The 26,665-nt window shown below is 41.8% G+C and overlaps 1 protein-coding gene across 2 annotated transcripts in view; it reads left to right on the top strand.

Moving 5' to 3' along the window:
- Positions 1-26,665, top strand: part of ATXN7L1 (ataxin 7-like 1) — a 302,423-nt gene that overhangs the window by 91,364 nt on the left and 184,394 nt on the right. For both annotated transcript variants that reach the window (XM_006834380.1, XM_006834382.1), the window contains exon 3: positions 14,210-14,314. In XM_006834380.1, the coding sequence (XP_006834443.1) occupies positions 14,210-14,314 (105 nt within the window). The remainder of the gene's footprint in view (positions 1-14,209; positions 14,315-26,665) is intronic.

Genomic DNA, 26,665 nt, shown 5'->3' with positions numbered 1-26,665 from the left:
GAGCTGCTCTCCACGTGGTACACATCCTACTCTAAGTGTCGTTTGATGTCCTGATTTGAATCTGTGTGGAGACAGTCACACCCTTGAACTTCAGTGACTGTACTTGTATAGAATTTTGCTTTTGGAATTTAATTGGAAGCCCACAAATCAAAACCACTGGCAGCCACCAGCACACCTTTTTGATAGTTTTCCAAGGGGCTTTAGTGGCACCCTGTCCTCCAGCCCTCACCCAGGCCATCACATCCTTGGTCCAGTTACGCTTTAATCACCTTTCAGAAAAGGACTCAGTATGTTGAAATTATGTAAGCCCAATGTCATTGCTTTCGTTTCAGTATTTCAACGGATTCCATTAAAAATGGAAGCATAAACTGGAAATGATATAGAATGGTCAAACCAGGCAGCACGTATCTCCTCCCTCCGCCAGTGGAGGCTTGTGTGGTGCTGATCAGGTTTCACCATAACTTCCAGACTGAGATGGACTAGGAAAAAAGCCCTGTCTATTTCTAAAACTCATCAACTGAAAGCCCTACGGGTCACAGCAGTTACATCTGTGACCAATGAGGCGGTAGCATAGGACCAACCAGATTCTCGTTCTGTTGTGCATGGGGTCGCCTTGAGTCAGGGCTATCTCGTCAGCACTCAACAATGACATAACAACAACGTGCTACCTGGTTTGACATTTTTATAATTCCTGTAGTGACCAGGATGGTTTCACAACTCTAGGAAAGACTTTTGAGAATTCCTAAGGCCATTTTCTGGGGCTGTGCTTTTTTTTTTTTTTTTTTAAGACCTTATAAATTCAAGGTTGTCTGTTTTGCTGTTTTCTTTCTCCAACTGTGGGATTCTCTATAGAGAGCATAGGCATCCCCAATCTCTGACAAGCGGTTCCACTGGCTTCAAACCGCGTCTGCTCTGGCATCTCGCGTGTGCCTCCTGCCCTGCACTCTACAGCCCCACCTGTAAAAGGGAGGACTCCACCCTCCTGTCTCTTCCTTAGGCTTCTCTTCTTTGGAGCTCTCACCATTGTTGCCTCATAATGTCCAAGTCTCAAGCTTTGGGCAAGTTTTTAAAGTGTGATCCTGAATCCCCCAAACCAGATGGCTTCCCATCCTGGAAACAAGTCCTGTACAATTAGTGGATGGGGCTGTTGTCACCTACCTGTCTCTAACTGCAGCCAGTTCCCAAACCCTGAGGCTGAATATAAGCCAACATTAATATAGACATGTGACTTTGCCTGTTGAAAGTATTGTCCTCAGAAAGATGTTTACCTTGATTAAAATACAACTCCCAATCTGACAATTTTTTTCATTGGTGAGTTAAGAAATAGGTAAACAACCACAGTGAGAAATCTGAGTTATTACTCGGCTTTGACTGAAACCATTCTGTGATCCTAAACTTTGTCTCCCTCCTTATCTCACAGCTAAGCTCCGCCTCCTCCCTTTCTTGTCCGCAGTCTAGGGGAGTTGACTAGGAGCGGGATATTGGAGATAACTCAGGGGTGTAGAGGTTTTGAGAGCCAGACAAAGGCCTGAGGGAACCTCAGTGATGTCCAGAAACGGGAGGAATATGACAGACTAAGTTGACAATGTGAGTGTAATTGATTCTGCTATAAATGAGAATTGTACCAGAAGTTCATTAAATAAAGGAAGTGGAGGACTTCTGCTGTAAGCAGGGGCATCGGAACTGAGCCTATATATGATAAAAGTTATAAAGCAGCATTAGTTTAATAACATGAATCTAATCTGTGAATAATCTCCATGAATAGCCCTTATTAAGTAAACACTGACAGACACTGGATGGAACGCTAATAACTTAATCCCCCCATACCTAACCAGACCTTTGCAGTTTATAGTGTCCCTGTGTTAATTGGATAGGATGGGTTCAACACGTGTACCTGGCTCTGTTAATACATAAGTTCTTGGGGGTAATTATCAACTGTTAAGTGCCCAGTCTTGTCAGTTTCAACTCATAGTGACCCTTTGTAGGGTTTCCGAGGCTGTTAATCTTTATGGGAGCAGAAAACCTCATCTTTCTCCCATGGAGCAGCTGGAAGACTCAACTGCCAGCCATGTAGTTCCCAATCTAGTTTGTATCCTATGGAGCCACCACACTCCCCCAGTGTTCAATACCTTAACTGTTTTATGTTAATAAAATGATTTCCTCCCAAGTTTACAGAAGCCTTTCTGCATCCCCTTATGGTTGTTGTTGTTGTGTGCCGTGGAGTCGGTTCTGACTCATAGAGACCCTGTACAGGGTTTCCGAGGCTGTAAATCTTTACAGGAGCAGAAAGCCTCATCTTTCTCCCACGGAACAGCTGGTAGTTTAGAACTGCTGACCTTGAGGTTAACAGCCCAATTCGTAACCACTATGCTACCAGAGCTCCTTATTGGTAGGCAATGAATATACTTCCTTTCTATTTTATCACTGGGTAAGTAGAGTCAGAGAAATTGATGCCAAAGTGGACACCAGTTATTGTTGTGCTGGAAAGTGGTAACAACCAGCTTTTTGAGGGGAAAAGCTGTGGTTTGCAGTAAATGCTGATTTCAGTGGTACAAATGCTCCTACTATGGCCAATTCATGCTACAACATTATGTCACTGAATACAGAGTTCGGAAGAGATGTACACAGTCAGCTCAGTGAGCTGGTACACTTTGGTACTACACTCAGGGCTTCTGAAATCCCCAGTGACCACTAAGGACCTATGGGGAGCCCTCGGTTAACTCTCAGGATCAGCTCAACCCTGACTCCCTAGATCCCAGATTGCCTAGAATAATGTTTTTTAAATGTGAGTTGTAACCCACTAGACCATCCTGAAATTAATTTAGGAATTTTGTTGTTGTTGTGTGCCGTGGAGTCGGTCCGACTCATAGCGACCCTGCACAGGGTTTCCGAGGCTGTTGATCTTTATGGGAGCAGAACGCCTCATCCTTCTCCCGCGGAACAGCTGGTTGTTTTGAAATGCTGACCTTGTGGTTCACAGCCCGATTCATAACCACTACGCTACCAGAGCTCCTTTTAGCAACTAGTTTTGTTTTGTTTTTTTTGTTGTTGTTGATAAGGGCCATAGAATTGGTTCTAACACATAGCAACCATGCATAGTGTTCCTGAAGATGGAAATCTTTACAGTAGCAGAAACCTCATCTTTCTCCCTCAGAGCAACTGGTGGACTTGAACCTCCAACCTTGTGGTTAGCAGTCCAGTGCTTACCGTATGGAGCCACAGCACTGCCAATGAAATAGAATAGAGTAAAACAAAAAGAAATGAGTAGAACAGAAGATAGCAGAGTGTAATCATTTCAGTGGTAGATAATGAGGGATGGATATTAAATAGCAAGAGATAATATACATGTGTTAATAAGCCCACTACCATCGACTTGATTCCAACTCATAGTGACCATAGTAGAACTGCCCTGTAGGTTTCCAAGGCTGCAAATCTTTATGAAAACAGACTGCCACACCGTTCTCCTGTGGAGCAGCTGGTGGATTCAAACCACCGACCTTTCAGATAGCAATAGAACGCATCAACCACTATGCCACCAGGACTTCTATGTATAATTTGTTGTTGTTGTTAAGTGCTGTTGAGTCGATTCTGACCCAGAGTGACCCTATGTAGGGTTTCCGAAGAGCAACTGGTGAGTGTGAACCGCCGACCTTGTAGTTCAAACGGCTTTGCACAGCGCCACACCAGGACTCCACTGTGTATAATAGACTGGGTCAAAAATTAGAAAACTACAGGCCTAGGAGCAAGGAATATACAGTGTCACTGTACCAAAAAGAAAGAGTCGATGTTCATCCATTTCAAGAGGTAGCATATGATCAAGAGCCAATGATCCTGAAGGATGAAGTCCAAGGTGCACTGAAGGCATTGGCAAAGAAGAAGGCACTGGGAATAAATAGATTGAATACAAATTATAATCTTTCAACAAATTGATGCAGCACTGGAGGCACTCACTTATCTAAGCCAAGAAACTTGGATGACAACTACCAGGCAAATAACTGGAAGAGATTTGTATTTGTGCCCATTCCAAAGAGAGGTGACCCACAGGAATGTGGAAATCATCAGACAATATCAGTGATATCCCATGCAAGTAAAGTTTTACTAAAGATAATACAAAAAGACTACAACCATACATTGACAGAGAACTTCCATAAATTCAAGCTGGATTCAGAAGTGGAACAAGGAATATCATTGCTGATGGCAGATGGAACTTGACTGAAAGCAGAGACTATCAGAAAGATATTTACTATGTTTTATTGACTACACAGAAGCGCAGTTGTGTGGATCATGCATGACAAGCTGTGGACAACATTGCAGAGAATAAGTATTCCAGAACACTTAATTGTACTCATGAGGAACCTGTATACAGACCAAGAGACAGTTGTTTGAACAGAACAAGGAAACATCGAATGGTTTTATATTATGAAAGGTGTGCACCATGGTTGTATCCTTTCATTAACAACCTGTGAAATGCCGATGATACGACCTTGCTTGCTGAAAGTGAAGAGGACTTCAAATACTTACTGATGAAGATCAAAGACCACAGCCTTCAATATGGGTTGCACCTAAATGAGGAGAAAACAAAAATCCTCACCATTGGACCAATAAATAACATCATGATAAATGGAGAAAAGATTGAAGTTGTCAAAGACTTCATTTTTCTTGACTCAACCATCAACATTTGTGGAAGCAGCAGTCAAGAAATCAAATGACGTATTTGCACTGGGCAAATCTGCTGCACAAAACCTCTTTAAAGTGTTCAAGAACAAAGATATAAGTATGAGGACTAAGGTGTACCTGACCTAAGCCTTGTTATTTTCAATAACCTTATATGCATGAGAAAGTTGGACAGTCAATAAGAAAGACCATGCATGGATGAACTGATGCATTTGCGCTATGGTGTTGGAGGAGAATATTAAAAGTATCTTGGTATACCAAAAAAAACAAATTAATCTGTGTTTCAGGAAGCCAGGATGGCCAGACTTCGTCTCTTATACTTCAGACATATTGTCAGGAGGGACCAGTGCCTGGATACCATGTTTAGTAAAGTGGAGGGTCAGAGAAGAAGAGGAATACCCCCAGAGAACTTGTTTTGAAAAATAGGAAGGCAACCTTGATTAGAGCTTTCTCCATGCTGTCTCTGAATCTCTCTAAGAAAACAAGAGAGCCATGCAAGCTTTTACAAGACAACACAGTAACCCCATGAGACAGGCAGAGTGAGCCCTGTTTTATTGACGAGGAAACTGGCCCTTAGAAAGGTTCAGCACCTTTCCTGAGACCGTATAGCTAACGAGCACTATAACCAAAACCCTACCTTCTGACTTAGACCTGTGCTCAGCCAACAGCTTTCCTGGAACCTTGGGACAGCCTGTTAGCTTTCCAAGCAGCCTTTCCAAATCGTTTCTCCATCTGTGAATGGAATCTTGCTCTGCTGTTAAAGAGGCAGCATGTTCTTGGGGAAGAAGGACTGGCTTTAGAATCCGGTGTCTGGAATCTTGTTCACTTTTACAAATCACTGCCATGGGATCTTAAGCAAAACATTACTTTTATTTCCTTGCCTAGAACGTGGGAATGCTGACAATTTTTTAGGTTAATCATGTCTAAAAACAAGAGACAAAGGCTCATCATCCTCACTTCTAAGGAGCATTCTGTCTTTATTTCTTCCAACAAAGATTTGTTTGTTCTTCTAACAACCAATGCTACTTTCAATATTCTTCTCTGACACTGTAATTCAAAGACATCAATTCTTCTATATTCTTCCTTCCTTATCCAACTTATCACATGCAGATGAGGTTTGGGTCAGGCACACCTTAGTCCTCAAACTGACATCTTTGTTCTTGAACACTTTAAAGAGGTTTTGTGCAGCAGATTTGCCTAGTGCAATACATCATTTGATTTCTTGATGTAGTTATGACAGTAAGTAAAAAAGTATTGCTACAAAATCATGGAATCCTTCATACCAAAATACTAAGCTGTTGTTTCTTGACATCTCCTCTGTTTAGGGTTATACACTTCTGAAAGCTATGTTTCCATCTCGCTAACCCTTCTCTGAAGTATCCTGCACTCTTTGATTTGTGCACCTAATAATGGCAGTTTCAGTATCCTTGAGGAACTCAAATCATGTTCCTTTGAAATGTTCTTGGAGTTTGAGGAACAACAACAAAAAAGACTTAAGGGACAGGATCAGGCTGGGGTAAGATTTCCCGATGAAATTCTCCTAGGACAGCCCTTGCCACCCTTGAAGAATAAGTATGTACATCATTGTGACAGAAAAAAATTCCTCAGTACAACTTTCTGGCCTTTTTCTCACCAATGTAATTTTCGAATTTCTTAAAACTTCTTCATAAGCCCCCATGATCTTCCTGTGTCCTTCAAGAAAATCTGATTGGAATCTCTGTAACCTTCTAAGCTGACCTCTGCATTGAAATTAACTGGCCTAGCAAATCCCCTTGGAAATCATGTTTTGATTAGACCTTGTTTTGAACATACCCTAAGGAGACTAAGTAAAGTGTATTACTTGGAGAACTTGTCTTCAAGCATCCGCAAATCCACAGAAACATGTTTTAACATGTTGTTTGGAAGAAACTCATGCATGTATGAACTGGAACCTTAGTAGCAAGACTTCCTGTCTTACCCGTGTGTGTGTGTGTGTGTGTGTGTGTGAGCTTCAGAAAGTTCATGAACACATGCAATTAAAGGATAATAAAAAAAAACTGTGGAGATTGCAATGACATGAAGCAAAACGTAGGTGAGTTGTTGAATGAAACACCTATCTGCTCTGTAAAACTTCACGTAATTCACAATGAAAGTTTTTTTTTTTTTAATAATGGATTTTTTCCCCACAAACTTTTATGAAGCCCCTTCATATATAAAAGTGTTTGTGTGTGAGTCTGTGTGTGTGTGTCTGCAAGGAATATACCTTATAAAACATAATATGTAAAAAATACAAAGAAAAGAGAGAATGAGTATGTGCTTGCTAGATTCTCTGCCTCAGTTTCCCTAAAATGTGACTTTAAAGTTAGATTCTAAGTATTAACCGAGGTTGCCAGTGCTATCTATCTATCTATAGTTTTTTAATTTCCTTTGGCTTTTCTGTAGTTTTTCAATGTACGGAGGAGGGCTTCAAAAAGTTTGTGTGAAAAATGTAATTAAAAAGATAATGGAATTTTTCCACAAACTTTTTAAAGTTCCTTTATATCTTCAAAAACGTGAGTTGTGATGATGCATGGGGGGATTGTAACCATAGAAATGAGATGATATACGATAGAATGAATGTAAAATCACTGTTCTGCCATGTAAACTGTTACATAATTCACAATAAAACATTTAAGAAAAAAAAAAAAGTGAGTTGCCTTTGCTATAAGAAATGAACACATATTATAAAAATAACCTGTATGTGAAAAGTAAGGCAAGTGTGGTATTTGCAGTAAAAGAGTGAGGGGCTATAAAAGGGGGCATGGTAGCAGGGTCTGGCCTCCTCCAGCTTCACAGGGACTAGTGGTGGTGGTTACGTACCATGGAGTCGGTTCCGACTCATAAAGACCACAAGGAGTAGGGAGAATCAAACTCAAAGTGGCCCAAGGCAGAAGTCATACATGCCTCCACTCTCCAACCTTCCTTACCAAGCCTGACTCCACTGCCCCTCCAGCTGGGTTCAATAATTCATAACAGAGGCCACTCACAACTCATAGACCGTACAATTATGGACTTTATTAAGGAAACTAGTAGGACCATAACATAAGGTAACAATTCAGGATCATCAGTGTTCAGGGTTTAGTTCTTTAGTCAGGACAGCCTCTTCTCTGTCATCCCCGCAGGCTGGCCTCTCTCTGGTCCTTGGCCCTTTGAAGTCAGAAAAGGTATGTGCCAGGCTTGTGCCCTTTAACTATACTTATTCAATCTGTATGCTGAGCAAATAATCCAAGAAGCTGAATTATATGGGGAAAAAAACCTTGACATCAGGATTAGAGGAAGAGTTCAGATGACACAACCTTACTTGCTGAAATTCAAGATAATTTGAAATACTGATGAAGATCAAAGACTACAGCCTTCAGTATGGATTGAACTTTAATGTAAAGAAATTAGAAATCCTCACAACTGGACCAATAAATAACATCATGATAAATAGAACAAAGATTAAAGTTGTCAAAGACTTCATTTTGGTTGGATCCACAATCACTGTTCTTGGAAGCAGAAGTCAAGAAATCAAATGACATATTGTATTGGACAGATCTGCTTCAAAAGACCTCTTTTGAAGTCTTAAGTGTCACGAGCAAAGATGTGTCTTAAGTGTTAAGAGCAAAGAAGTGTTAAGAGCAAAGATGTGACTTTGAGGACTAAGGTGCACCTGATACAAGTCATGATCTTTTCAGTTCCTTCATATGCCTGTGACAGTTGGACAAGTTATAAAGAAAAGTGTAAAAGAAACAGTACATTTGAATTATGCTGTTGGACTGCCAGAGGGACAAACAAATCTTTCTTGAAAGAAGCACAGTCAGAATGCTTCTTAGAAGCAAGGATGGCAAAACTTCATCTCTCATTTTTTGGACATGTTGTTAGGAGGCACCAGTCTCTGGAGAAGGATATCATGCTTAGAAAATTAGAGGGTCAGTGAAAAAGAGGAGGACCGCCCCCCCCCCCATGAGATGGATTGACACAGTGGGCTAAAACATAACAACAATTGTGAAGATGGTGCAGGACCAAGTAATGTGTTGTTCTGTTGTCCCTAGTTTAGGAGACCTGCCGAGACCAGGCTCTAAGGAGAGGCACTGCTGAGGTGCCCTCAAGAACCCAACCCCCTGATGATTGGTTTCCTCATAACTTACATATACATAACTTAGATATACACACACTTTTATGGAGATACAATTCATATACCATAAAATTCACACATTTACAGTATACAATTGAGTGATTTTTACTGTAGTCACACACCACTTCGCTGTCAGTTTGTCTGTCATGTTGTAGTGGCTTCTGTGTTGCTGTGATGATGGAAGGTATGCCACCAATATTTCAAATACCAGCAGCATCACCCATGGTGGGCAGGGTTCACTGGAGCCTCCAGACTAAGACAGACTAGGAAGGAGGACCTAGTGATCTACTTCTGAAATAACTGACCACTGAAAACCTTATTATTAAAAGTGTAATATTATCTGTTCTATGAAAGGACTTCCAAAAGTTCATGGTAAAGATAATGAAATTTTCCCATGAACTTTTGAAGCTCCTCATAGTGCCAGAAAATAAGCCTCTCATGTTGGAAGATACTGTAGAAGAGGAGACATGTCCTCCTCAAAGTAGAATTGACTTTAATGATATGAATGAAGTAAAACTTGAAGGACCTTCATTTGCTCATAGGGCATAGTTCAAAATGAGAAGAAGCAGTTGCAAGCACTCATTAATAGGAACGTGGAATTCTGAAATATGAATTTGGAATAATTGGAAGTTGTCAAAAATTACATGAAATACACAAAAAAAAATGATAACTTAGGCATTGTGAGATTGGCCCAGGATCAGGCAGTGTTTTGTTCTGTTGTGCATAGGGTTACTATGAGTCAGTACTGACTCGATGGCACCTAACAACAACAACAAGACATTAATGAGCTAAAATATACCAGTATTGGCTATTTCAAATTGGTTAAACATATGGTCTACTATGACAAGAATGACATATTGAAGAGGAATGGCATCACATTCATCATCAAAAAGAATATTTAAAATTTTTCTTGAAATACAATGTTGTCAATGATAGGATAATATCTATATGCCTACAAGGAAGACCAGTTAATATAACTATTATTCAAGTATAGACATAAAACACTATCGTCAAAGATGAAGATGTTGAAGATTTTATCAACTTCTGTAGACTGAAGTTGATCAAACATGTAATCAAGATGCATTGGTAATTATTTATGATTGTAATGCAAAAGTTGAAAACAGAGAAGAAGGATCACTAGATGCAAATATGGCTGTAGTGAGAGAAACTGTGCTGAAGATTGCATGATAGAATTTTGTAAAATCAATGACTTATTCATTGCAAATGCCTTTTCTCAGCAACTTAAATGGCTACTGCACACATGGACCTTACCAAATGAAATGCACAGGAATCAAATTGATAACATTTGTGAAGACAATGGAACGTCTGGTGTGGTGCTAACTACAGGGTCGGTTTGAACCACAAGGTTGGTAGCCCAAAGTCACTAGTCATTGCTTCAAAATCCTATAGTGGATCGCTATGAGTCAGAACCAAATGGAAAGCACTTAATAACAACAACATGGAGACAATGGAGAAATTCAGTATCATCAGTCAAAAGAAGGCCAACTGTGGAATACACTGTCAATTGCTCATAGGTCCAGGTCAAGTTCAAGCTGAAGAAAATTCAAACAAGTCCACAGAGTCAGAGTATGTTGTTGTTGTTGTTATGTGCCATGGAGTCGGTTCCAACTCATAGCGACCCTGTACAGGGTTTCCGAGGCTGTAAATCTTTATGGGAGCAGAAAGCCTCATCTTTCTCCAGCGGAACAGCTGGTAGTTTCGAACTGCTGACCTTGCGGCTCGCAGCCCGATTCATAACCACTACGCTACCAGAGCTCCTTAGCCTTTAGTATATCCTACCTGAATTTAGAAAGGTCTCTGGTAGTGTAGTGGTTATGAGTCAGGCTGCTAACCTCAAGATCAGCAGTTTGAAACTACCAGCAGTTCCACAGGAGAAAAAGGAGGCTTTTTGCTCCCATAAAGATTTACAGCCTCGGAAACCCTATACAGGGTCACTGTGAGTTGGAACCGACTCCACAGCACACTACCACTACCACCACCACCTGAATTTAGAGACTATCTCAAGAATAGATTTAATACATTGAACTCTAATGACCAAAGACCATGTGAATTGTCGGATGACATCAAGGATTACATGTCATTAAAAAGAAATAAAAGGCCAAATAAGGAAAAGGAAAGAAAGAAAAGACCAAAATAGATATCAAAAGTAATTCTGAAACTTGCTCTTAAATATAGAATAACTAGAGTGAGTGAAAGAAATGATGGAGTAAAAGAGTTGAAAGACGATTTCAGAGGGTGGCTAGTGAAAACACAATAAAGACGTATAATGAAATGTGCACAGACCTGGAGTTAGAAAATTAAAAGGCAAGAACACATTTGTCATTCCTCAAGCTGAAAGAACTGTAGAAAAAATTCATGCCTTGAGTTACATTATTGAGCAACACAGGAAACAATGCACTCTACCAAAAAGAATTGATTGAGGTTCAACCATTTCAGGAGGTAACGTATAACCAAGAACCAACAGTATTGAAGAAGGAAGGCCAAGCTGTACTGAAGGCATTTGTGGAGGTGGAAAAGGCTCCAGGCACCAGGAATTAAAGGAATATTAATTGGTATGTTTTAACAAACCCATGCAGTGCTGTAAGTGTTCACATGCCTAGGCTAAGAAATTTGGAAAATAGATACCTTGCTAACTGATTAGAAAATCTCCATATTTTTGTATATTCTAAAGAAAGATGATCCAACAGGATGCAGTAATTAGTAATATCACTATCACAGAAAAGTAAAATTTTGAAGATAATTTCAAAATGTTTGCAGTAGAACATTGAGAACAAACTGCAAGACATTCAGGCCAGATTGAGAAGAGGTCATGGAATGAGGGACGCCATTGCTGATGTCAGATGGGTACTGACTAAAAGCAGAGAATACCAGAAAGATATTTACCTGTGTTTTATTAGCTATGCAAAAGCATCTGACTGTGTGGAACATACCAAATTACAAATAACATTTCAAAGAATGGAAATTCCAGAAAACTTAATTGTGCTCCTGCGGGACCTATACATAGACCAAGAGGCAGTCATTAAAAACAGGTTTAAAATCAGGAAAGTTGTGCATCGAGGTTTTATCCTTTCACCATACTTATTCAGTCTGTTTACTGAGCAAATAATCCAAGAAACTGGACTATATGAAGAATGGAGCATTAAGACTGGAGAAAGATTAATTAATAACCTGAGGTACTCAGGTAACACAACCTTGCTTGCTGAAAGTGAAGAAGAATTAAAGCAGTTGCTGATAGAAATCAAATACTATAACCTTCAGTATGGATTATGCCTCAACATAAAGAAAATAAAAATTCTCACAATTGGACCAATGAGCAGCATCCTCATAAAGAAGAGAACAAATTTAAATTGTCAGGATTCACTTGCATCCATAAATCAATGCCCAGGGAAGCAACTGTCAAGAAATCAAGTAAGTATTACATTGGGAAAGTCTTCTGCAAAGGAGTGTTTTAAAATGTTAAAAAAGCAAAGATGTCACTTTGAGTTCTGGTGTTGGCAAAGAATATTGAATATACCAAGTCTTCTAAAAAAAATGAACAGATCTGTCGTGGAAAAAGTACAGCCAGAATGCTCCTTAGAAGCAAGGCTAGCAAAACGTATTCCATACTTGGTCATGTTGTTAGAAGGGACCAATCCTTGGAGAAGAACATCATGCTTGATAATTAGAGAATCAGGAAAACACACACACTAAAACAACAACAAGAAAAACAGCAGTGGTGATTGTGATACTGGCACAGGACTCGGCAGTGTTTCATTCTGTTGTGTGAGTTGAACACGACGTGACAGCACCTAACAACAACATATTCATAAAGTTGTACAGCCGACATTATCTAATTCTAAAATATTTTCATTATCCCATAAGGAAACATCATATCCTTTGGCTATCAAAGCCCCAACCTCCCATATCTACCCCACTTTCAACTCTGTTGTTGTTGTTAGGTGGCATCGAGTCGGTACCGACTCATAGTGACCTCATGCACAGCAGAACGAAACATGGCCCAGTCCTGGGCCAGCCTCATTATCGTTGCCATGCTTGAACCCATTGATGTTGCCACTTTGTCAGTCCATCTCCTTGGGGGTCTTCCTCTTTTTCTCTGACCCTCCACCCTGCCAAACATGATATCCTTCTCCAGTGACTGGTTCCTCCTGACAATATGTTCTAAGTATGAGAGACGAAGTTTGGCCATCCTGGCCTCCAAGGATCACTCATATCACTTCTTTGCTTAAAAATTCACAGTAGCCAGGATCAAAATTCTTACTTTTGTCTACAAGATTTACAGGTTCTGGGCCCTCCTGAGCCTTATCCCCATGTTGTTATGTTCCAGCCAGGTGGCTCCTCAGACAACAGGATTCCCTCAGCAACCCGTGAACTTTCCCTCCCCCTCCCCTTGACCTTTGTTTTCTGACCCTTACTTATCCTTTAGGTCTCAGCTGAAATAACTCCTCATTCTCCAAATCCTCAGACTAGATTAGATGCACGCTGTCCCATGGTCTCATAAAATCCCACACATCTCCTTCTTAGCACTTGCCACAAATTAAAATCAAATCACTGCTGTGTAATTCTCTGCTTAATGTTTCTCTCTTCTGCTATCATAAGCTCCAGGGGAGCAGAGTTCTCATTTTTTTCACCAGTTATCCTCAGACCCTAGCACAATGCCTGGCTTATTAGTGGTGGTTGTTGGTGGTTATATGCCATGCAGTTGGCTCCGATTCTGGGCGACCCCATATAGGGTTTCTGAGGCTGTACATCTTCACAGGAGCACAAAGTCTCATATTTCTCCCATGGAGCGATTGGTAGATTTGAACTGCTGACCCTGCAGTTAACAGCCCAACTCCTAACACACTATGATACATGAGCTCCTTGGCTCATTTGTAGGTACTCAGTAAACATTTACCAGATGAGTGATGGATAATGAAGGCTGCAAATAAGCCCCTTGTACAAACGATTCTTTTGCTTGGCTCTCCCTGAGGCGGTGGGGAAACCCAGGTGACCTCTGACATCAAGTTGACTCCTTATTCTTCTGTCTGAAACTCCCCTCATCTAAGAGACCACTGCTTAAATACGAATGGGTAGATCCTTTTTCAGTCACAGGCAGCACTTGGGCTCTTTCTGAACAGGGTGATTCCTCATAAAGCAGATGGCTCCGTAAGTACCTGCTCTACATCAGAGAGAGGGAAGTGAGCAGAGTTCTTAGAGTCGATTGCCTCTCTGAGAGTTGGGGACCTGTGTTATGACAAACTACATTTCCCTTAGTAAAGATCATTGCATTTCTGTGTGTCTTGTTTATAAAACTGCCCTTGAAGAAATTCCAAGAGGAAACTGTACACCTTCTGAGACTTAATTGCTTTTTTAAAAAACTTGTTTTCATTTTCCCCACAGATATGCACTTATTTGGCCATTACCCAGCCCATGACGACTTCTATCTCGTAGTGTGCAGTGCCTGTAACCAGGTCGTCAAACCACAGGTGTTCCAGTCGCACTGCGGTAAGTGGACCCCAGCCGCCGGGTCGATACTTGGGCGAGGGGCTTCGTAGGCCAGGTCTGGCCCTGTGTCTGCCCTAGCCCCAGGCTGTGGGCAAGTGCCTCTGGGGCTGCTGCCTCACCCTGAGCCCAGGGTGACTTTTAGAGCACTCGTCCCTCTGCCGAACTCCTTGATTCTGTCAGAATACATGAGAGAAGGCCTGTACTTGTGTAGGGAGATGGAACTAGACTGAAACCGTCCGCCCAGCCTGGCGGTGGCCTCTGTGCAGGACAGAAGGGAGGGAGAGCGGCCCCTTGCGGACTGATGCTTTCTCCCCCTGTGAGATTTACATCGAGGACTGCAGCCAAGGAAATACCTTGTAGTGAACTCCCCAGGTTCAGCGTCTCTTTTTCACGCACACCCCTAGTTAAAGAACCCAGGTATGTTTGGGCACCGAGTCTTAACTGCTGTGGTGTAATCAATTCCTTTTAGTTGCCCATCAGCCATTCCTGGACTCCCATTGGATTCACAGGTCTGTACTCTGTGAGCATACAATAGCTAAGCCACGCCCTCAGGAGCCAATAAACAGCTATTTGACGGCAGACAAAAAGTCACTTAACCTCTGGGTGAAGTTTTCTTATCTTTAACTGGGGGAGGAGGGGGCGGACCATGTGATTACAGAGCACTCTGGCTGTCATTTGCTGTGAGTGGAGAGCAGTATTTGCAACCACTCATTCAATGTTATTTAAAGTTTTTAAGCATGTTAATATTGTGCCTAAAACAAATCAAAGCAATTGTAATACTCAGTATGTTTTTGTTAATTATACATGTTCTTCCTTTCTCATACTCAGAATTTCTGACTTCCCATTGTCCCTTCAGATAGAATCACTATTCTGTGACAAATAGGCATAAAACAAAGGCAGTTGAGCTTATCTGAGTTCTTCAGTAAATGTATTTGGGAATATAGAAAAGTTTACGTATATATACACACACACATAGGATAACTGAAAGGTCAGCAGTTCAAACCCATAGCAACTATATGTGTGTGTGTATGTATATGTGCATGTATATATTATATATATATATGTATGTATGTATGTATGTATATAGAGGCCTGATGTGGTGCTGTGGGTTAATGTGCTGGACTGCAAAATCAATGTGAACCTGAAGGACGGGTGTTCAAGCTCACCAGGTACTCCGTGTAAACCATACATACATACTCCAATGTGGAACCACTTGGAACCACAAGGTCAGAAGTTCAAACCCACCAACTGCTCCTCGGAAACCCTATACAGGGTCACTATGGCTCAGAACCTACTCGACAGCATTTGACAACAACATAGATAGATAGATAGATAGATAGATAGATAGATAGATAGATAGATAGATTTCTGAGGAGCAGCTGGTGGAGTTTGAACCACTTACTTTGTGGTTAGCAAGCCACTGCTTATCCTTTATTGTACATCTCTGCACCAGGATGCTCATTCACGTACTATTCTATATATCTGTCTATACGGTGTGGTGCTGTGAGCTAATACGCTGGACTGCAAAGTCGGGTTGAACCCCAAGGTTGGTGGTTCAGGTTCACCAGTCACTCCTTGGAAATCCCATACAGGGTCACTATGGGTCGGAACTTACTCGATGGCATTTAATAATAACATATATATGGAGTTCTGGTGTTATGCTATGGGTTAATGTGCTGGACTGCAAAGTCATTTGAACCACAAACAAGCTCACCACCTGCTCCTCAGAAACCCTATACAGGGTCACTGTGGGTTGGAACCAATTCAACAACACTTAAAAACAATAACAGCTATATATATATATAGCTTACTTGCCGTGAAGTCAGTTACTTGCCGTGAAGTCAGTTCCAACTCATAGCAACCCTGTATAGGGTTTCTGAAGTGGTAAATCTTTGCGGGAGCAGAAAGACTTATCTTTCTCCCACAGAGCAGCTGATGGGCTCGAACCACTGATTTTGTGGTTAGCAGTCCAATGTTTATCCTACAGAACCACCACATCCATATGTACGTACATATGTGTATATGTATGTTATATAGAGACTTGTTCAATCAATATAGAGAATCTGTGTGTGTGTATTGTTTTTGCATGCTGCCAAGTCCATTCTGATGCATAGCAACCCTATAGGACACAGCAGAGTTGCTCCATAGGGTTTTTAGGTTGTAATCTTTATAGGAGTAGATCACCAGGCCTTTTCTCTAGCAGGTGGGTTTGAATTGCCAGCCTTTCAGTTGGCAGTCAAGCCCTTAACCATTGTACGACCAGGGATTCCTTTTATCTGTGTATACACTGTAAGTATATTTTGTGTTTATAATATGTAGAAAGAGAATCTGGATTAAGGAGCACTCTTGTGTATTTGTACAAGACTTTCTGACTTGCACAAAATAGAGAGAAGGCTCTAGAAAGTGTCATAAAAAGAACCTGGTTCAGAGGCTCCTCTCTGCAGCCAGCCTTGAGGCCTTAGACTACTTGCTTCATGTCTCAGGGCCTTGTCTTCCTCCACTCTTCCATAAAGAGGTGATTTATGGGTGTTTCCAGCACTAACATTATAGTTTATGGCAAAGTGAACATGAAAGAAGCATCATGTTGCTCTGTCCAAGCTGACCTTCTTGTTCATAGCTCTGTAGCAAATGACGCTGTCTTCCGCCAGGAAGAGAAAAAGTCAGACCTCTCCAAGGGGAAACTGTGGAACCCCAGCAGTGGTGCTGCCTGTCGAGGGGGCAGGTGTGGTAATCCAAAGCTGAGCAGTGGTGAGGAGAGCTCACACAGCTCCATGTTCAGGAACTGAGCATGGGAGCTCCATGGCCAACTACATCTGTTTATCTCATGAAAACACAGAAGCTAGGTCTTCCTGAATGTCATCGCCATTCACTTATTCACAAGTATGTGCATTAGCGAGACAGATAAAAATCTCAGCTCTCATGGGGCTTAGATTCTGTTATTTAACATCACAGCTATCATGGAATTTAACTCATTGGCAGAGTCTTGGGTGGAGGAAACCCAAAAGGGACCCAGAACCCCACTGTGCCCTACGGAATTCTGCTGAAGGGCAAGACCCCAGCTAGCCCTCAAAGGAGGCTTCTAGGGCTTGGTACAGCTGCCACACACGCCTTCCTCTACCCAGGCCTCTTAGTGCAACCGCCAAGTCATAGCTTAGAGGGAGAGCTAAGAGCTTTGTGGCCACCTGCTCTAAGCAGTGATGGTAAATTAGTTTGGGGCTTGGGGGTTACTGACCTCGTCACTCGAGTCCCATGCTGAGCCAGCGGAAGAACAAGTATGGAGGACACAGTTACAGCTCAGCAGTTAGAGCCCGGCCGCTGAGGCATGGGCCCCGGCGATACAAAGCCCACAGTGATCAAGGCAGGGCTCAGAACACTGACCCATCAGGGGAAGGAGCATTTCTGAGTAAGACCTCCTCCTCTTGTTGCTGTTGCTGTTAAATGCTGTGGAGTCGCTTCCAACTCATAGCAACCTTGCATAAAATTTCTGAGACTATAAATTTTTGCAGGAGCAAAAGGCTTCCCCTTTCTCCTGAGATGCTAGATCTAAAAGAGCCATGTTAAGCAATTCACCACAGTGCAGTTGCCAAATTATACATGTCATATTCTTTAGCACAAACATATGCTTTTGTCTAAGAACCAGGGCTTCTTAGTGGCATGGTTTACTTTGGTCAAGGTGTGCTCATTACACCCACATTTGGAGCTATTTTCCCATCTCCCAAATCTATAAGGTTTTCAGTGGCTGGGTTTTTGGAAGTAGATTTCTAGGACAGTCTTCTACTCCTTCTATAGGTTCATGATTTTGTTTGTTTTCATTCCTTATGAGGTTAATAAGAACTCCACTGTGCCCTGTAACAACAACAGTATCAATACTGTTGTTGTTAAGTGTCGTCAAGTCAGTTCCAACTCAGAGTGACCCTGTACAGGGTTTGAACTTCCAACTTTGTGGTTCACTATCTAGTGCTTATCCTACAATGCCACACCAGGAGTTCAGTATCAATAATAACTAATAGTTATTAAGTACTAAGTGCCAGGCAAGGAGCCTGGTGATGCAATGGTTAAGCAGTTAGCTGCTAACTGAAAGGTTGATAGTTTGAACCCATCTATCAGTTCTGTGGTAGAAATACTGCCTATAAAGATTCCCAAACCCGAAACCCACTGCCATCAAGTTGATTCTGGCTCATAGGGAATGATATAGGGTTTCTGAAACTGTAGATCTTTGTGGGAGCAGACAGCCTAATCTTTCTCCTGATGAGTTTGAACCACCAGCTGTGTGGTTAGCAGCCCAATGTCTAACCCACAGTGCCTAGGAATCCTGTGGAACAGCTCTACTCTGTCACGTGAATTGGAATTAACATGTCAGGCAGTGAGCTAGTGATCCTCTCACCTGCCTTTCAAAGTAGGTGCTAACCGTATCCGCACTCACAAGCTGAGGAAGCTGAGGTTCTGAGTTTGAATGTAGTCAGATTTGTACTGGAGCCCCATGCTTGGCCACTGCTCTTCACTGCTTCTCTGTGCAGATTTCACGGCTCTCCTGCTCTCCCCACATTCTAAGGCCCACAGAGCATATCACAAAACAGAACTTCACCCTCTATTTTGTTAGCAGCAGAACTTTGGTTCACATGAAATGTTATGTGACCCCAAGCAATAAGTATATATGGCAGCATTGCTGCTGGAGTTGAAATTAGGGTGGGAGCTTAAGCCCATTCTACCTGACCTTTTGCCCACCTGTGGTAGCATGCTGACATGTCTCCGCCTCCTCTCCCCCCAGGGCTCCTAAAACGTCTTTTGAAGTTTGTTGAAGTAGCGGAGACAACGTGGGGCAGACAAACAATTCCCATGGCTTCACTACTAACTGTATGACTTTGGACAGGTCATGTCCACTCTCTCCACCTCAGTTTCCTTACCTGTAAACTGTAGGCTCTGCCTGTCGCCTGTGGTTGCTGGGAACTAACAGGTATAAGGCTCCTGTCTGCAGAGGCACTGAGCTTGGGTGAATTTCCTTCTCTTCTCTCCACTGTGTATGATTCTTCACCCTTAATCTCTGTAGTATGCCCTTCTGCATATACTTCAGTTCTCTCTGCTTGTCTAGGCACATCTACTGAGATATACCTTTTCAAACCTATGTTCAGTGGAGGGACACTACCCACTGGCAGGGGCGAGCACACCCAGGGTCACATCCCAGCTCAGCCTCTGCCAGCCCTGAGACCATGGGCTTGTCTGCCACCTTGTTAGATGACAGAGCCTGGACTGTTTCCCATCTAGACCCCTGTGATACGGTGCCTTGATTTAAGGTTGATGTGACTGATGGTGGTAGCATGCACAGAGACTGAGGCAGAGGTGGCGCAGGGGAATATTCAAGATCTTGGCGTACTGGATGTTTATTGTTGCTGTTGTTAAGTGCTATCAAATCAGGTCTAACTCATAGCAACCCTGTATAGGATTTCTGAGGAGCAGCTTTGAACTACCGATCTTGTGGTTCGCAGTCCAGTGCTTATCCTGCACTCCCACACTGGATGTTTAAGTTAAATTAACTACGAACATAGTCCATTCTCATTCTTTGAGCTACGTTTGTTCTATAAAGTCCCTGCAGACACCACACCAGCTTTGCTCAGCCTCAGCTAAGAGGTACACACTGCTCTGTGCACAAGCATGTCTGCAAGTCCCTGGAAAAGCACCACAACTATTGATTTGGAAGTTGCAGGTAAGTTTTAGCAAGTAGGCAAATTCATAAATGCAGTAACGGTAAAAAATGAGACTCAACTCTGTGTTGCTATGTGTGTGTGTGTGTGCGCGCGCGTGTATAAGTAGAGGGCTTCAAACTGTTTGAGGGAAAATGGAATTAAGAGATTACGGAATTACTACACAAACCTTTTTGAAGTTCCTTATTACGAGTCAGGCTGCAAACCTCAAGGTCAGCAGTTCTAAACAACCAGCTGTTCCGTGGGAGAAAGAAGAGGCTTTCTGTTCCCGTAAGGATTTACAGCCTCAGAAACCCTATACAGGGTCACTGTGAGTCGGAACTGACTCCACGGCACACCAACACCACCATCATACCTACACAGGAGTCCTGGTGTGGTGCTGTGGGTTGCACTGGCTTGCAAGGTCAGCTTGAACTTCAAGATCAGAGGTTCAAGTATACCAGTAACTCCTCAGAAACCCTATACAGGGTAGCTGTGAGTCAGAACCAAGTCAACAGCACTTAACAACAACAAAAATACATACACAAGTTGAGGTGTTTGGTTTGGGGAAAGTTGGTTGTAGTATAAAAAATAGAATACTATAATGGAGAACTCATGAGTTTTGGAGTCAGACGGTCCTGGGTTAGAATCCTGATTCTAACATTTACTAGCTGTGTGACCTTGACCTAGTTACTTGACCTTTCTGAACTCCATTTTCTTCATCTATAAAATGAGGATGGCAATTCCTATTTGCAGAATCACTGTAAAGACTAGAAATCAAGGTTTCTGGCACAGGGTAAGGGAATAGAGCAGGGTAGCTATTATTGTCAATAAAATAAGGCTACTTTTTATTAAGTTGACTGTTTCTTATGAAAAATGAGAAGACCAATTTAGTCAAGTGCTTCCCGTCTTCATTTCTGCCCTGTCTCAGGGGATGTGCGCTCTGAGGTCAGCCTACAGACTTTTGCCTGTGAGTCATCTTCAGCTTCCCACACTCTTGGAGTCAAGAATTGTCAGCTTGACTGTGATTACATTTGCCAGGAGTCCCGAGGACCTGGCTTTACAAATATTGGTTTACACTCACATTAGGACTCCATGTCCTCTCCTTTGGAAATGTCACAATGCTCCAATACGTATCTGGGTTCCTTGGGCTCCAGCCATACTTTACAGCCCATCACCTAGACATGCTGATAACTGAACTCCTTCCTGCTCCAGATGTCCTTCCCCGAGTGGGGGGATCCCAGACCTAGGAAGCAGCAGGGGCAGACTCTGTGAGTCAGAACTGCACACAACAACAACAACATGGGAATTATAGCATCTTTCATAACGTGGTTGTGATAATTAAAGAAAGGAACTTGCATATGGAAATAGTTAACAAACCTTTGGTGGAACACTGTTTTCTTAATAAAAAAGAAGAAGAAGCTCTCATTAACCAAATGACAAGGTGCAAAGCTATCTAGTGAAATCTTGTCCAAAGGATTTCCACTTGTGATTCCTACAGGAGTGGGGGCTCTTCATCTCAGGTCAGTGTTGTGGCCCAGTTTTTCCAAAAAGACCCCTGTAAGTGTATGTGTGTGTATGTGTTTTTGTGTTGGACAGGGCTGAGAGAAGAAAGTACATAAGCTCAAAACAAGAAGATACAAGGTTCTACAGTGGATAATGTATTTTTATTACTTTTAGTAATTGTATCTTCTTAATCAATTTGGAATTGTGTAATTAAAGAGAGAAGTAATGGGTAGAACCACGGTGTAGATTTTAAATTGGGCCGAGCATTTATGAAGTTGTCTGATTTGCCTAAATGAAAGGCGTATGATTTTTTTCTGTCCTTGTCATCTCAAATATTTCCATGTGTAATTACTATAGAGCAGGATTTGTCAGCAACTGTAAGTGCTCTTAGCATTTGGGGCAGGATGGTTCTCTTGTTGTGGGGCTATCCTGTGCTTGGCAGGGTGTCCAGCAGCATCCCTGATCTCTGCCCCTAGACATCAGCACCACCCCTCCCCACTCCCCATCCTACTGACATGACAATGTAAATAAAATGTGTACAGGAGACCTCACCATAAAATGCAGCATGCTCCCGTTGTCAGACTTTCTGCAATTCTTATTTAACTTTTTTCCAAATTAAAATGTGTGAAGCCCTGAAATAACTTTTATGGGATCACTTCCGTGTCTAGGAAACTGACCCATCCCCATTGCAAAGCATAAAACTCACTATGCCCATAACATTGCTGTCCTTTCCACCTCAAAATATTTAAAACAAGAAATTAAACATCTGTGGGGCTTTTGAAGTTTTGGGGGCGTTTTTTGGAAGAAATAGCCTTCAAAAGTGTTCCACCACCTTTGGCCCTCAGCCTCAAACTAGACAGACATGCAGTGCATCCCCCACCATCAGACACATGGCTGTCACTGCTACTGAAACAATGGTTTAGAACCACAGACCCTAGATGTCACCCAACAGACAAGAGAGGATAACGTTTTTTTTTTTTCCCCTCTGTCTCCACGAGGGTTTTTTATTCCCTTTTCTGATTGTGTGTTGAATGCCCTTCAAGTAGCTGTTTTGCATGTTGATGGTGATGCAGTAGAATTTAATGAGCTGTGAGCTAAAGCGGAGAGGCTGAGACGCAAAATAAATGAGTGACAGCAACTTGCTCCTGGAGCGAGGCATGGTGCGTCCCGTAAATCCTGTTACTGATACTGTTGGAGGCCGAGAGCCCCAGCGCCCAGCCGTGCTACACATGGGAGCGTAATTAATGAATTCCAGGATTCCCGGTCACTGGGCTTTTTATTTTCTCTACCTCCAGGTAACCTCTTGTAGAGGAGGAAACAGACCATTTGTGCCTCTGATCCCTAGAGAAAGTTAGTCCCTCCTCATGCCAATGCCCCTGGGCTTCCTGGGGCATCATCACCAGCTAATTATCCAGCCAGGACTTCATTTCTGAAAGTGTTGATTGGCACTTCAAAGCATGTTGGTTTTGGTTTTTGGTTTTTGGTTTTGATCAATTACATTGGCTTTGTCTGTTAGTATTAATTTGGGGCTTTTGTTACTGTTAGTTATCTTTTATGAGACTAGATTTTTTTATACCAGAGTTGTTGTTGTTAAGTGCCGTGGAGTCGGTTCCAACCCATAGTGACCCTGTATAGGGTTTCCGAGGAGCAGCTGGTGAAGTTGAACCGCTGACCTTATAGTTCAAATGGCTTTGCAGTCTGGCACTTTAACCCATAGTGCCACACCAGGACTCTGGTGAGTAGTATAAAATAAATAAAAGATATTGGTCTCATAGAACAAATTCTTTGTCAAGTCTGACAGCGTTAATTAATAAAATTTGGCAAGAGCATATGACTCATGCAAACTTTATTTTCTTGTTGTTATTGTTGTTGTTAGGTGCCATCAAGTCAGTTCTGACTCATAGCAACCCCATGTACAACATAACAAAACACCATCGGGTCCCATGCCATCCTTACAAGCGTTCCTATGCTTGAGCCCATTGTTGCAGCCACTGTATCAATTCATCTTGTTGAGGAACTTCCTCTTTTTTGCTGACCTTCCACTTTACCAAAAATAATGTCCTTCTCTGGGGAATAGTTCTTCCTGATAACATACCCAAAATATTTAAGACAAAGTCTCACCATTCTCTCTTCTAAGATGTCTTCTGGCTGTCCTTCTTCCAAGACAGATTTGTTAATTTTTTCTGGCAGTCCATGGTATATTCAATATTCTTCACCAACACCAGAATTTAGAGGTATTGATTCGGCTTTGCTCTTCCTTATTCTTTGTCCAGCTTTCACACACATATGAGGTGATTAAAAATACCATGGCTTGGGTCAGGAGCACCTCAAAGTATGACATATTTTGCTTTTGTAACACTTTTAAGAGAGGCCTTTGGCAGCAGATTTGCCCAATGCAATGCATCATTTGATTTCTTGATTGATCTTCATCAGTAAGTTCTTCAAAACCTCTTCACTTTGAGCAAGCAAGGTTGTGTTATCTCTATATTGCAGATTGTTAATGAGTCTTCCTACAGTTCTTCTAGGAAGACTCATTAACAATCTGCAATATGGAGATGCCACATTCTTCTTCATAAGAGTCTAGCTTCTCTGACTGTTTGCTTAGCATGCAGATTGAGTAGGTATGGTGAAAGGATACAACCCTGACAAACACCTTTGCTGAGTTTAAAGCACGCAATATCCCCTTGTTCAGTTTTAACGACTGCCTCTTGATCTCTGTACAGGTTCTCCATGAGCACAATAAAATGTTGTGGAATTTGCATTCTTCACACTGTTATCCATAATTTGTTACAATTCACACAGCCAAATGCCTTTGCACAGCCAGTAAAACATAAAAATAACTCTTTTGTATTCTCTGTTTTCAGCCAAGATCATCTAATATCAGCAATGCTATCTCTCATTCCTCATCCTCTTCTGAATTCAGCTTGAATTTTTGGCAGTTCCCTGTAAGTGTACTGCTGCAACCATTTCTGAATTATCTTTAGCATAATTTGACTTGTGTGTGATAGTAATGATATTGTTCAGTAACTTCCACATTCTGTTGTCTGTTTTCTCTTTAAAATGGCCACAAATATAGATCTATACCACTCAGTTGGCCAGTTAGCTGTCTCCCAAATTTCTTGGCATCAACAATGTAGTGTTTTCAGTGCTGCATTGGTTTGTTGAAACATTTCAGTTGGTATTCCATCAATTCCCAGAGCTTGGACTTCTTCCTTTAGTGCCATCGGTTCTTGATCATACGCACCTTCGGAAATGGTCGAACATCAGTTCCATTTTGGTACAGTCACTATATCTAACATCTTTTTTTTTACTTTTTATTGTGGTTTGGGTGAAAGTTTACAGAGAAAATTAGTTTTCCATTCAACAATTCATACAATTTTGCTTTGTACTTCCATCTTCATTTGACGCTTCCCATGGTGTCATACTGTAGGATAAGCACTGGACCATGAACCACAAGGTCAGCAGTTCAAACCCATCAGTTGCTACTCGAAAACCCTATACAGGGTCACTGTGATTTGGAACCAACTCGACAGCACTTAACAACAACAACAACATGTTCAATATTTTGCCCATAGAATCCTTCAGTGTTGGGGATTATTTTTAACTGTAATTTTGTGAATGTGTCCCAGACCCAGACTCCAACTCATGGCAACTCCATGTCTTCAGAAGCAGGTCACCAGGCCTTTCTCCTCAGGTGCTTCTGAGTAGACTTGAACTTCCAACCTTCCAGTTAGCAGTCAAGCGCACTAACCATTTACACCACCCAGGAACACTTCCTGTGATCTCTAACAAGAAATAATCACTAATTAACAAACGGTTATAACTTGAATCAAGCATTACACTAAGAGAATCTACAGCTAAGGACAAATTTTTGCTCCATTTTAGATTTTTCTGTCATGAACTTTCTACAGTTCAAATTATGGCTAATCTGGGTTCAGAACCTAGTAGGTTGGTCTGATCTGAAACCTTGGCTTTTGTTTTCAGTCTGTTAATGGAAGATAATAATGATAGCAGTATTAACAATAAAGTTAACATACGTATTGAGCACATACTGTGTACTAAGTATTATTACACATGATTTCATCCTCTTGCCACCCTAAGATACTATAGTTGTATTGTCCCTATCTCACACAAAGGAAAGAGAAACTCAGAGAATCAAGACATGTGTTCAAGATCAGGCTGAAGATGGTGGCAGAACCAGAAATCCAAGTCTGACTCCGGGACTTTAATCTCTAAGCTAGTTCAATGCTTTAGATCTCAAACTCCCAGCAACACTACAACTAAAATATGAAGCCGAGAGTTTTCATCTCTTACTGGATGCTGGAGTCCTGGTGTGGTGCTGTACAATAAGCACTGAGCTGCTGCTACCCACAAGGTCAATGGTTCAAACCCACCAGTGGCTCATTGGAAACTCTATACAGGGGTCACTATGAACCAGAATTGACTCCAGGACACGTAACCACAGCACTAAGATACTGGAGAGCAAATGACAGGTGGGGGCAAGTGAGCTTCATTTCTCTTGCTCATTTTTCAAACCCCAATGAGCTCGTCTGTTTATTGGCATAGGTGAGAAACTTGGACACAATTTTGAGAGAAGGGGAAGGAGAGAAATACACGTGTAACCGTGAATGTGTTTAAAACCTTAGCCAGCCTTAGAAAGAAAGCTTTAAATAATCAAGAAGTAAAAAGCAGACAGTTCATGGAAACAATGGAGTAGGTTCTACTTGGGTTCCCCCATCAGTTCTGTCTACTTTTGTTGTTAATTTCCAACAAATGAGCAGATCCAAGAAACAGTAAGTCATTTCCTCTATATTCAAAGAAGCCTAAAAACCAAGCCAAACCCATTGCTTTTGAGTTGATTCCAACTCATAGCAACCTTAAAAGACAGAGTGATGGTGGTGGTTGCATGCCACTGAGTCAGTTCCGACTCATAGCAACTCTATATAGGGTTTCCAAGGCTGTAAATCTTTATGGGAACAGAAAGCCTCATCTTCCTCCCACAGAACAGCTGGTAGATTCGAACTGCTGACCTTCAGTTAGCAGCTAGCTCGTGATCTGCTACGCTACCAGGGCTCCACAGGCCAGAGTTGAACCGCCCTGCAGTCTTCACAGAAGCGCACTGCCACATCATTCTGAATTTGATTGAATGAATTGAGTAAAAATGTTG

Source organism: Chrysochloris asiatica, unplaced genomic scaffold (assembly GCF_000296735.1).
Source record: "Chrysochloris asiatica unplaced genomic scaffold, ChrAsi1.0 scaffold00010, whole genome shotgun sequence".
Classification (NCBI taxonomy): Eukaryota; Metazoa; Chordata; class Mammalia; order Afrosoricida; family Chrysochloridae; genus Chrysochloris; species Chrysochloris asiatica.
The sequence above is the reverse complement of the archived record's forward strand: the minus strand, read 5'-3'. Positions and strand labels throughout refer to the sequence as shown.